Below are 13,460 nucleotides of genomic sequence, written 5' to 3' on the forward strand. Positions count from 1 at the left end.
GTTGTTTTCTAACACTTGCCCCTTTTTTTGATTCTCAGGACGTTGCGTCACGAACTCCCGGTGGCGGCACCTCTGGTAACACGACTTCCGGTAATCCAACTTCCGGTGTCTCTACTCGAAACCCGACTTCCACGTCTGGTACTTCTTCAGAGCCTCCTTCATCGTCCAGTACATCTCTCACTTCGTCATAGTATGTTGTCAGAGTAGTTACTCGTCTTGTTCTCATCTCTCTCAGATTTCATCCTCATTGTTCCACTCCTATTGATGTATTATATTGTACACTTGTTTTATACGGTCGACCATCACTTGCCTGCATTTGACGCAGAATTGTAGCATTCTCATGCAGTACAGTATGTTTTAAAGCCACTTAATTTGAATGTATTCTTTGTGAGGCAGCTCCTCTCTTATCGCATGGAATCGTCTTTATGATCGCCTTAGTTCGGGTGACTGTCCGGTCATCACAACAGGACTGAAGTCTCCCGGAAAGAGCGGTTTAAGTTTATTTTTATCGATTATTGGGGTTTTACAAGTTATCTAAGCAATCAATTGGTGGCATTTTAAACAAAATGTCTACTTACCTAATTCCTTTTCCCTCTCCATTTGAAACTTTCTGCGTAGTGCCTTCAAGGCACCATTTCGTTATACAAATGGTTCTTACAAAACTCTATTGAATTATTCAAAATGTCTGTTGAATTATTCAAAATGTCTGTAATATTCTCTAAAAATTGAATATCATTTTCTTGCTTGCCACTGGTCACTTATCCAAAAGGATCACTGCATGTTGAATCGAGGGGCGGCACCGATGCCTTAGGGCTCTGAAAACTAATATTGGTGAGTGCACCTTGTTTCACTCTCGCGGTACCGCATTGGTTCCCTCAAGGTTTCTGGTTCTTTTTATTTATTTGCTCTGTATACCCAGTGGCTCAGCTAGAACTTGACTTGAACAACATGTCACCAGTGATTCTTTAGATTTGGTGGAAGGTGAGAAAAAAAAATTTCCTCCACCTTTGCGGAGCTGGAGCCTTACGTAACTATTTAATTTCAAGAGAGATAGATTACCTTCTACTTATATAAAAAGAAAAAAAATTGTACATAGCGTTTTTCCCAACTAAAAGAAATCTTTAGAAAATTATAAAGTATTATATTTATTGCCGTGGACCTTATATCCAGACCATATCGAAGTGTCAATTTTACTAGAACATTATGCAATTCAACTGGTCTAACTGTATCCATAAGCCCGCGCGATTATAGGTCATCGGTGGGCACCAGCTAGCGCAGGCTTGTGGAGCAGGGAGAGGGCTGGTTGTTTAACTCGACATTTTTGTCAACTGTTGCGTGGCGATACTGATATGTGAAAAAATAACTTCGTATGTACTGGTGTCCAGTATTGGTACAGTATTTGGGAGCTTCAGTAACCACGACGGCAACGAGAACAAGAACTTCGGGAAAAAAAAAATAGAAAATAAAAATAAGCAAGCAACTCAGCACGTGAACCTTTCATTCATTTCTTGGCCGTTACATTGTCATGAAACAACAAGTTGCTGATACGAGGCTAGGACCTAAACGGGTGATATCGCATCTCTCTCTCTCTTTCTAAACTTTTGTGCTTCCTAAAAGAATTCAATTCCTGGTAATTTGATACCTGCATGTGGCATATTGAGTGGGTTGGAATAATCTTGACGAGGTACGAAAAGCTTGCCGCCGCTGTCGTCGTTGCCAAAACTCTTTATTAGGGAATTTAAGATCCAACGAAGCGACAGCAATGAGAACGTCGCTTGAAAAGTGAATTTGCGTTCTTTCATTCTTTATCGCAATTATTCTTACCCACTTACTTTGTCAAATGTAGGCGAACCCTCCTGGAGCTGAATTCCTAGGCACCGTACACAAGTACAGAAAGAGAAATGAAATTTCGTCGTTGCTTGTTTAAGTCCTCCATAAAACGCGAAATTAGGCATGTTCACGTCCTAGTCGTGCAAAAAACGGGCAGAGAAATGTACAAAAAAGCATGGTGCACGTGCAAAGTTGTTGTTATTGGTTTTTTGTTACGTTCTCGTTACCGTCCGCGTCGTTGGATCTTAAAGTCCTTATTGTCATTTGGCACCGTTGTTTCATACGTGTTGATGCTGAAGAGGTTCTGGTTCTGACTAAACAGCTAAGTACTGGAATCCTCTGGTACTACAGGACTAAAAGCCATAGTTAGCGTGTGCCAATATCAACGGCTTTCTATAGTGTTGAGTAACATTCAGCCCTCTTTTCTGATCATTATAAGTATATTCAGATTGAAATTCAAGTACAATAGAGACCGTTAGATTCTAAGACAAAGTCGACTACGAGCACGAGATTTTCTCAAGACTAAGTTGTGCGCGCGTGAACCAGCGTCATTTTGGCGGGAAAACGCGATAACCGACGTCATTCTACTTCGAAGACGAAAACATGATGTCGTAGTGGCGGAAACAAGTGAATCAAATGTTAGGAGTTTTGTCATTTTGCGATCGGAAGAGGGCTTAACCTCCTTCAATAAAAATCACCGTGTCAACTTTTCTGGTGAAAAAAAAAAGTGAACAATGAAGCTTTCCAGGGTATCTATTTTTTGAGAATACACGAACAACTGTATGTCAAATCTCATCTTCGTAGTCGTCCTCGTCTTAGAATCCTTAAGGTTTCTATTGAGTACCAGTTCGACTAGCGTTGTATAAATAATCCACCTTGCCACACTGATCTTAGTTTTGACTAGCGTCTGTCAGTCATCAATACTAAGGACCAAGCCGAGTTTTGGATACGTGTTGAAAATTGTATTCAATGTCGTATAGTTACTTAAATTTAAGGGTTGCCATTGTCAGTCCCATAACACACCGTCTTGGAACGAGGTTTGTTTATTTGTTTGTAATTATTGTTCCAACTAGCTTTTCATTTCACTAACAGGACACATTTTCGCCCTTTAGTTTTCGGTGAGAAGGTTACTAAGCAACGTAGTGACGTATGCTTTTGACGTGAAAAAACTTTCCTGCCTGTTGTGTTTCTCTGATTCGATGAAAAAAATTTAAAATTCTTTGAGTACTTTCTCAATCACTAATCGACTAGTATGGTATTTCTTTTTGGACGTAAGAAAAAACTTAAATTGCGTATGTGGCGCTTGTTCCCGACTTGTAAGTGCTGTGAATTGACCAGGTAATTCGTACATCGTTACTCTTCATACACTCAGTCTGGGGGTCGAAACGGAGCATTTAGTTCTTATTTGAGTTAGAAAACACGACGAATGTTTTCAAGTTGAATGAACATTGGTTTTTATCGGAAATGGGCTATTTGTGGCTTGTCCTTTTTGTTGTATTGAGGTTGTGGCCTTTCGGTTTATTCCATTCAAATCAAATTTATGGTAATTTATTTTGGCTTTCAACATGTGAAAAGGATTGTGGTGAAACTCTCATTTTTTTTCGGGGAGGGGGCAGAGGAGATAGTAATGGAGTAGCTGAACAAAACCCAACTACCCGAACGCCCGTACCTCTAGGGATCTGAATAAGTGGATGCGATATCTTTCAGTTTTTTGCGCTTCCTATTTTTAAAGCACGAGAGATCGACATACTGAATGGTTTTCTCCTTGTGGATGTAAGCTGAAAGGAGCTGTATCCAGAATTTGATTAAAATTCTCACTGCAGCAACTGCTACCAAATTGAGTGAAACATAAAATAATTGCTCGAAACATTAAAAGGTATTAATAACAGCAAAAATAAAAGTAGACACGGATGGACAAACTTGAAGAAGATTAAAACGGATTGAAATTGTAAGTTTCTGAAAACTTGTTAGCCTAACAGTCGTTTAATTTATGTTTTTTTGTCACAATTGATATAATGCTTGGAAAGTATATTTGTTCGTCAAGAAGCTGTGATTTTGTCGTTTACAAGTCATTTCTTTGTTTATACTACTACATGAAAAATTTCTGCAATTTGATTGGCTTAGAGCAGTGGTATTTCAGCTTAATTTGAAATAAGTACATGTCAAAATTACAAACCTTTTGCGGGTATTAATATAAACAAATAATGGCATGATTTGTACGTGATATTTGGCATGAATACCACTCGTGATACTTCAAAATTGTCTCAAATTTCACTCGCCTAACGGCTCGTGAAATTACGCATAACAATTTTAAAATATCACTCGTGGTGTTTATGCCAAATATCACTACAAATTAAACAATTCCAGGCAAACGTTAACCACATTCGCTGATAGATAAGACTCAAGCATCGGAGCCTCAGATCGGGTGCTGGGTAATTTCTTTGCTTTCTCTCGAACTCGTGAACGGGGTTTTTCGACTGAGAATGTCTTGTACAGCCGGCTGATTGTTCTGATTTCAAACCGAATTATACCATTCAAGTTTCAGTCTCTTCGGTTTCGCTTTTCTACGCTAACTTGCCCACCCTGTGAACTTGCCGACCCTGCGGACGAAATCAATAACCGCTACCCGTAGACCAAAGTTTTAAACATTTTTGTTTTGATGAACTAAATCTTGGCTCGCCGGAAAACAATGCGTTTGATGCAAAATTTGCAATAATGGATAAAATCGCAGAGCTTCAGCTATAAAACGAAGCTTCCTCTCTAAATAGGACGCTTGTGGCGAAGGAAACATCTTCTTTTCACGACTCTTTTTGTCCTGATTCGTAAACTGACAGCGGACAGGACCTGACGTGGAGGATTACAGCTGTTATCCAAATACCAGTTATTGTGAAACAACCCATGGCAGTATGAATGAATTCACCTTTTGTCGAATTTGAATATACTTTCCTGACGCATATTTGCCCGTCATTTATTGGTGCAGATTTTCTTTAGTGTACATTGAGATTCCGGTTAGCTCAGAATGGTGAGATTTGGCAAGTTCGAAAGCTTGTATTTATGTTCTCAGGGTACCGTTTTTGTCATAAATGATACCAGAAGCATATAACCCATATAACATAACATATATGCTTCTGATAATACGCGTACTGATGTACGTAACAGTTTCGTAGGGTAAGATCTCGTGAGCTGTATTGAGAAAAATGAAAAAGAGGTGTATTGTGCCTCGGGGTTTGTAACTAGCTTAAACTTGCTTAAAAATACAATTTCTTTACACCTAGGGAGAATGAAATAAAATGAGAGTTGTCACCACGAGCCTTGTAGAGAAACATGAATCTAAGGCCCCTTTTGTATGAAGAAAAGTTGTCCCTAGAAAAATGGTCAACCTCCCATGCTCTGATTGCCTCGCCTTGACCGAGTTGACCCGGCTTGGCGAGCCAAAGTGTTAATATGGAGAAAAGTTGACCTGGTAGGAGGTGGACCCTGCCATCGGAAAAGGATGTCCCGGCTATGAGGTTTCTCATGTCAAAAGTTCGGCACGTTTTGTAAAGAAATGTAGGAGAACAGGGGCGGATCTAGGGGGAGGGTGCAAGGGGTGCGCACCCCCCCCCCCCCCCCCCTGTGAGATAGCCTGCGGTTTTCTAATACAACTGGTATTCTACAAAAAAAAACTATGTGGTTTATAGGTGTTGAAGTAGAGCAAGAGACGAGTGCACCCCCTCCCGAAAAAAATCCTAGATCCGCCCCTGGAGAAGTTTGCTCGCCCGCCAGGGTAGCTCGGGAAGGCGGGTGACTCTTCTCTCTTCTACCCGCGACAACTTTTCTCCATGGAAACAGGGCCTAACTGAGCAAAACAAATCCAGTTTAGTTCCAATTCGTAAGCTCAGTTGTATAATTTTGACTAAATAGTTTTAATGAACGGACATATTAACCAGCGTCTTCTTGTGTATAAAGAAAGTACCGTTTTCATAATGCAACAGTGATAATAATGATGATAATATAATAATTATAATAATAAGTTGATTGCCCGAAAAGCTCGGGATATTGAAGTTATTCTATCATGTACAAATTGTTTGATACATTTGAGTAGTTCGCCAGGTTTATTAAGAACTGTTCCGCGTGAACGTAAATTATGTTGTGTTGTCATTACATTGTGCTCTGTACAGTTGTTTTAGGTCTGAAAACTATAAGTGAACAGCCTTATAGAATAGATATGAATAAAATAAGTTATTGGAATCATGTTCAAAGTGAGTGCGGTTTGATGCCTCTGCTGTACGTGGGGATCTGCTTCGTATCCAGATGTCTCTCTTAATGCATATTTCGCGCAAAGGAAGGCGGGAAGGGGAAAACGGGCTTGCGCCTTCCTCACCAGTCACTCGCGTTGCCCACTTCAGACCTTAGTTCTTTCCCCCCCCCCCAAAAAAAAAATGCACAAGAACTGCTTTCAACTTCTAATAATAATAATAATAATGACTCTAATACAGAATCCAGTGGCGAATTTTCGCCTCACAATTTAATGAGGCTCCCTACTGTTGTGTGGCAATTTGCATTTCGGTGATTTACCGATGCCTTCTGGAAAAGCTCTTACCAAGTGAATTATTAGAGGTTTTCTTTCTTCTAATTGCCTTATGCTCATTACTCAGCCTTTGACGACCGCGTTTGCAATGAAACCACGCCAAAAAACAAAGAAAAATGACAATCTTTAAGTTAATGGGGTGAGGTTGTTACTATAACAATCTTATCGTCTTTCACGAATGCCCACTAACTGAATTATTTTGTTATTCCTGTTTGTTACGGCTGAGAAAAAAAAATAAAGTTGGCTAACAAGTTATTATTCTTTTGCTACCTAAATGTTGAAATTGAAACTAACTTACTAACTTACGGCCTGATCAACCTCGATTTTCACGCTCGGCTTGCCAGTTTGGTAAGTTGTCATGGTGTGTTAAAGTTAGCCGAAGAAGTGAACTAATATCACCCGCCGGGAGAAAATGTATTAGGAATGGCTAAACAAGCTAAGTGCAAAAAAAGAGAAGCCTAGAGGCTCTTCGACTGAGCGGTGACCGGTTGAGCGTTAAATTAAGGCCGGTCAAGTGGAGTTATGAAGTGCTCGTTGAAGAAAGGTTTCTTGACTTTTGTCTGTTTGTTTGCTCTTCTTGTTTTCCTTTGTGGATTTAACACCCTTTTGAGCGACGATTATCAGCTCCAACAGAAGCAGACAACACATGATAAGACTCGGATTGTTCAAGAAACCAACGGGTTATTGTTGATGTTAATTATCAGCGCTCCGTTTCATACAAACGAAAGACAAGTCGTGCGCCAGACGTGGCTTTCCTACTTGGTCAACAATTCTAAGTCGCTCGGACGATCGAATGTGCGAGCTTTCAAAGACCCCACAGATGCGGCTAATGATTTGGTCATCCACTACTGGTTCGTTTGTGGGCACTACTACGACAACGAAAGCGATATCGAAGGAGCCGTCAGCAATGAGAGCAATGTGTACGGAGACATCTTGAGGCTCGAATACACAGAGTCATACGTATTGTTGGTCCATAAGACCTTGAGTTCTTTGCGGTTCGCTTCGAAAATGGACGTTCGATTTGTCCTCAAAATAGACGATGACGTGTATCTGCATTTTCCTAGGATGATTTGGTGGCTCAGAACTGCCTCTTTACCCGATAAGCTGTACGGTGGCTATTTACTGCCTAAAACAAAAGTGATAAGGGATCCATTGCACAAATGGCATGTAAGCGAGCAACATTATAATGAGACTTACTTTCCTCCATACTGCAATGGGCCCTTTTATTTCATGTCTAAAGCTGTTGTTCTCGAAGTGCTTGAAGCCTCTTTCACCGAAGGCTCTTCAGTCGTTTCCTTCCCTTTAGAAGACGTGTTCATAGGGATATTAGCTCAGAAGGTTGGTGTGAAGCCAATTCAACTCAAACACGTTGGAGTTCGTATAGAGCCCAGGATTCCAAAGAAAGGGTGGATACACTGGAATGACACCAACCTTATCAAATATTATGCAGTAGGACACGGTCTCACACGCGAACAGATGTTTGGATTTCACAGCAGATATCGCAAACTGCCTGTCAATGTTTCATTTCCCCCAATCGAACCCACGCTCCAACCATAAGGACCGAGCAAAGAAGACTTGCCCGTGAAAAGACGAAGGGAAAGACCTCTTATGCATACAAGTTACTAGAGGCTGAGCCAAAGGAAATATTCACCCTGAAGTATTCGTATATCTGAAGAAGAACTTCTCGTTTTGCATCTCTCAGCTTTAATTTCTCCTTCGAAATAATTTCGTTTAAGACGAGAACTATTTTTCATCAAAGTTTGGTAAAAAAAACTCTACTACGCGCCGTCATATATAAGATCGCAATGTAACATATCTCCGATATAACTAAAGCATTTTTCTTGTCTCTGTGACTGGCTTAATGGTGGGCGGGTTCCATCAACAAGATATTAGTATCTATGAAGTGGACTTTTTTCTTAAACAGGATTAATTTTGCGCCGACTTTCTAAGGAGCGGTGGTTATATCAATGTTCGAAAGTGCAGCGTATTTTTAATAAGGACATTTTAAAAACTACCGACGAAAAGCAATCAGACTATTTTACGCATATTTTGGTCGTTGGTTTTTCACAGGGTGCCCACACAATCTGTGTGTGTAACCGATTGTTATTTTATAGTAAATGTACTGGATGTACCGTTTGCTTCTCCTTTTGCGATATATTGCTAAGTATGTATGTCTAGCCGGATTTATGAAAAGCGTACCATCGGACTCCTGGAGCCCACACACCTTAAACTGACTCAACTATTAAAAGCAAATATCGCCAAGAAACTCAGCTCTTACCCATGGTTCTCTTAAGGTGACTCTCTTCTTGGTTCCTGATTAGCAAAAGAAACATTCAAGTCCATCAAAAAGACACTGTGACCTTGGCCATACACTCTAGCTGCTTAAAGGCCCTAAATGACGGAGGATGCTTGAGACTTAACCAAGTTCTAAGCAGAGAATTCAAGGTTAAATCACCCCCCGTGACTTCCTCCACGCCCCCCCCCCCCCCCCCCCACCCTATGCACATTAAGCTGACAAGTTGTGGATGCTTTCAGTGAAAACCCCGCATTTTGGTTGCTATGATACTTTGCACCTTAAAGGTTCCCTTGGTAACTGTGGTGATAAACTGCGCATTTGTATAATTTGCATAGCGATGCGTTCCATTCTCGTCAAAATCTTAGCCCCAGAGTCAGTAGCTTGCTTGGCAGGCGTTCGAAAGGGCAGGGGAAGTGAATTTGGGCGCGACGTGCCCGAAATCCCCTCTCCCTCCCTTCCCTTGCAAACGCCTGCCACGCAGGCTACAGAGTCATTTTTTTCTGTATCAAGTGGTTCTACGATGAACTGGTATCAGTTAGAACGGTTTCCGTTTGAACTTGAAATGATTACGGACGAAAAGAATACCAACAAACTAACAACAATACAAGAATTTGATTGGGTTAACCTCCCACACAGACGTTTAAGGACTTGGTAACCCTCCCCCGTTAGTGGAGGAGAAACGCGCTCGTGACAGAGCCCTAAGAAAGCCGCGTGGGAAGCTAAGCGGCTTTTGGTTGGTTCAACGCATTCCTATAAAAAGCTTCAAAAATGGATTGATGGAAAGAAGTTGTCCATGATCTGCCTTGGCTTGACTAGAATGATGCTTTTTCGACCTTAGAGAGTCAGTTACGAGTCCGGCCATGTTTCGACCTTCCCAACCACTGGCTGATAAAACAAATGAAAAATACTTATGGAAAATGCTTTTCAAGTTCACCGAAAATCGCTCTGTTAGTTCAGTCTCTACTTGTTCGTTTCGCTGACGTCCTAAGGCAAGGTTGTCAGTTCTCTATTTCTAATAACATGTGAGATATCACTCCTGGTTCCGAAGGTGTGCTGCTGAGTGAAGAAATTATATGTAACAATATAAGCTATTTCTTGTATAATGATCATTTTAAAAAGAATAATAGTGACTTTAATACAGAATCAAGAAAGCTTTTGGCCTGTACACTAAAGGCTATCTAAACTAATATTCTAGTAATTTCCAAATAAACAAGTTAAAAATTCTATGGGTAAGGTTAGAAAAAAAATAGACCATATGTAATATATTTTGGTCTGTGACATTAAAATAAAATTAAAATAAAAGATAAAATTAAAATTAAAATGTCTGTGTGTCATTGAATTAGAGTCGAATCGGGGGCATTATAACAATGGCATTATTGATTTGCAAAAGAGTCCATATCACAGTCTTAAATGTTTCTGACATGGGTTGGGAGACTGTTGAAAAAAGTTCGGCAGTGTCCTGAAAGGTGCCAGATTCTTTGGGGATGCATAGTAGTGGAGCAACAGAGGGTCTCAAGTTGTATGCAGACACTGCTTGAGAACTAAGTCTGAGGTATTCTGGGTATCACAGTAGTCCAAAAGAAAGTGAAATCAGTGCTTCTGTTAATATATATATATATATTATATATTATATATATATATTGTTTTTTTTGGGGGGAGGTGGGGGGAGGAATGGACGGTTGGAGGAACAAGGTTTATTATGGGTAATGCGAAAGTGTCGAATTTTCGCCTCACAATAGGCCATTTTCACGATGACGACATTTGACTACAACTACGAGAATTCATTTCGCTTTTGCTTTCTCATTTAAATTTGTCAATACTGCTGAGGGTTAAAGAACACTAGCCTTAATTTGCACAAGAAAACAACAAACTGAAGGATGTAAAATGACGTCTTACAGTAGAAGGCCTAAATGTAATAAACGACCCTAAATGTAATAACATTTTGTCCTAAATGTAATAAACTATGAAGTTACAAATTACCGTAATTACTCAAATAAGCCCCGCATTTGGAGGGGATTTAATAAGCGCCGCGGCGCTTATTCGCGTAAATACGTACTAAGAGGTATTACTATGGTTTTATGCGCCGCCCTTAAATAAGCGCCGCGTTTTTGGAGAAAAAATTTAATAAGCTTCGGTACATTTCCTTATGCACTGTGTAATTTGACGTTTACAAATAAATTGCTTGTAAAGGGACAAAATAATAAAAAAATACTTGTAAGCCTTAAAAAGTTTTTCATACTTCATTTTTCTAAAAGAAATTTACTGCAAAAACCGTGGATGAAGATCCTGTTGCTTGTCAACGTTGGATCTCTAGAAAAGAAATCTAATCAGCTAAAATATTAAGAACAAAAAACCAGAAGGGCCTGTTTACATGGAGGTGGGGGACCCCAGATAGGTGAGGTAACATGCGGCGGGTCACCCCTTCTATCATGTAAACGTGATCAAATTAAAATGAGAGATTATGTGGACAGGCGGGTTACCCACCAAAGCGGGTTACCTCACCTACCTGGGGTCCCCCACCTCCATGTAAACAGGCCCTAACTACTGCACAGCTGATAACAACGTTTATAAATAACTAAGGATAGTACGCGCGCGCTCTGATTAGCTGAGACATGTGTTTGCATGAGAGTATGTAAACACGTGTGGAGTCAAGATGTTTTGCTCTTCGCGCGCTAATCCCAAAAGCACGAATTTTAAAACGTTTTTGAGTTTCGAATTCTCCCAATCCCTCTAGTGTTTATATCAGGCTATACAAACACAGGAAAAAAGTTTGCTATTGCTTAAATATTGCGTTTTTAAAAAAATACTGTTACTTTGCCATTTACAAGCAATTTATTTGTAAACGTTAAGTTTCACAGTGCATAAGGAAGGTACGAATTTACGCGAATTAGCGCCGCGGCACTTATTTGAGAGCGGAGCTTAATACCATAGTAATACCGCTTAGTACCGTATTTACACGAATAAGTGCCGCGGCGCTCCCCTCCCCCCTCCAATGCCGCGCTTATTCGAGTAATTACCGTAATTGGCAACTCAAGAGTTTATTACATATAGGGCAAATTGTTATTACATTTAGGACTTTATTACATTTAGGGCAAATTGTTATTACATTAAGGACTTTATTACATTTAGGGTCGTTTATTGCATTTAGGCCTTCTACGTTATCGTGCAATTGTCTTATTTAATGAGGTTCCCAACTGTTGTGCGGCAATTTGCATTTCAGTGATTTACCGACGCCTTCTGCAAAAGCTCTTACCAAGTGAAATATTAGAGGTTTTCTTTCTTCTAATTGCCTTATGCTAATTATTCAGCCTTTGACGACCGCGTTTGCAATGAAACCACGCAAAAAAACAAAAATGACAATCTTTAAGTTACATGGGGGCGAGGTTGTCGCTAAACTGTCAGGAATGCCCACTAACTGAATTATGTTGTTATTCCTGTTTGTTACGGCTGAGAAAAAAAATAAAGTTGGCTAGCAAGTTATCATTCTTTTGCTACCTGAATATTGAAATTGAAAGAAAAAAGGAAGAAAAATTTGATAGCCTACTAACTTAAGCCCTTATCAACCTCGAGTTTCACACTAACTCATAGCTTGCAGTGCAGGGGTATTTTGGGTGGGCAAAACCTTGTTCGTGTTCGTAATGTTGTTGTAGCCGCCATCTTTGATTTTATGACAGTGGAAGATTGGGGAGAGTAGAAATAGTAACCCTTACGGTAGGTGCGATGGCGAAAGAAGGAAAGGGGGGAGGGGCAGGGGAGGGGAGAAAAAAAAATACGGCGTTTTCCCTTCTCTCTCCCCTTCCCCTCCCCGCTCCCTTTGACTCGCCCAATCTCCTCCTCTCTTCGGGAAGTTTCAACATGGCACTTTCGCGAGCAAATTGCGCGCTCAAAGAAAACGCCTGCACTGCAGGCTAACTCACTCACTAAAAAGTTGTCATGGTGTGTCAAAGTTAGCCGTAGAAGTGAACTAATATCATCCGCCAGGAGAAACTGGTTGTCTTTACACTTGAGATCTTTCACACAACTCCAACACCATACGCTAATGAGTCACAATAGTAGAAAGATCCACAAAATATGTAAATGATCCTTTCGACGCACGGATAAGCTTTTTGTTTTCTTTGTCTGGTAATACCTCTGCGGTTTCGCGGTATTTATGGGGCAGTGCAGCGCGATTTTTTTTTTCCAGCGAGTCAAAGATCGTAGAAGAAGTTAGAATAAAACCTGGGCGGGGCTTCAAAAGATACTTTAAGCAGACGGAAAATGCACTTCTTTTTTGCAAACGTTTTAAGATACTGACAGTTTCCCATTTTTCCTCTGACACTTTTTTTCAAAACTCAACGGCATCTCACATAGGCCTTTCCCGATTGCGCTGAGCACCTTTTGAGCACTTTTTTGAGTTTGGAGCACTATTTTGCATTTTGAGCACCCTTAAGCACTTTTTCGCACTTTGGGCAACATTTGAGCAATATTTCACATTTCGGGCAAATTTCGAGCAACATATGTCTTCTAAAACATTTTAAAGCAAAAACTGTGTGTCGCTCGCAACGAGAATCGTGTTCCAGGTCATAAATTTGAATAACTAATGATGTTGTCAAGAATAAAAGACCGTTGTCATGGAAAGGCACGTGGACTTATCCTTACTGAGGGTGAGAACAGAAGTTCCTGATTAGCTGATGTATCATGTGTGTGTCATCTCAAATTTTTAAATCATCTGATGTCTAGGCTTTGCACTAGTACTGCTGAATTTATTTACAATTCTTAACCGGC

At 40.3% G+C, this 13,460-nt stretch overlaps 2 protein-coding genes across 5 annotated transcripts in view; both read left to right on the forward strand.

Annotated features, from left to right (window-relative positions):
* The window catches only part of LOC140936589 (high affinity cAMP-specific and IBMX-insensitive 3',5'-cyclic phosphodiesterase 8A-like), a gene marked incomplete in the record, with an annotated part of 33,720 nt that extends 27,655 nt beyond the window's left edge, over positions 1-6,065 (forward strand). For all 4 annotated transcript variants that reach the window (XM_073386088.1, XM_073386089.1, XM_073386090.1 and 1 more), the window contains 1 exon segment: positions 39-6,065. In XM_073386088.1, the coding sequence (XP_073242189.1) occupies positions 39-191 (153 nt within the window).
* An 853-nt stretch (positions 6,066-6,918) lies between these two features.
* On the forward strand, positions 6,919-7,957 carry LOC140938281 (beta-1,3-galactosyltransferase 5-like). The gene has a single exon (XM_073387786.1). The coding sequence runs from the start codon at positions 6,923-6,925 to the stop codon at positions 7,955-7,957; it is 1,035 nt and encodes a 344-aa protein (XP_073243887.1). The 5' UTR covers positions 6,919-6,922.
* The last annotated feature ends 5,503 nt before the right edge of the window (positions 7,958-13,460 follow it).

This window comes from Porites lutea, chromosome 5, assembly GCF_958299795.1.
Source record: "Porites lutea chromosome 5, jaPorLute2.1, whole genome shotgun sequence".
In the NCBI taxonomy this organism is placed as follows: domain Eukaryota; kingdom Metazoa; phylum Cnidaria; class Anthozoa; order Scleractinia; family Poritidae; genus Porites; species Porites lutea.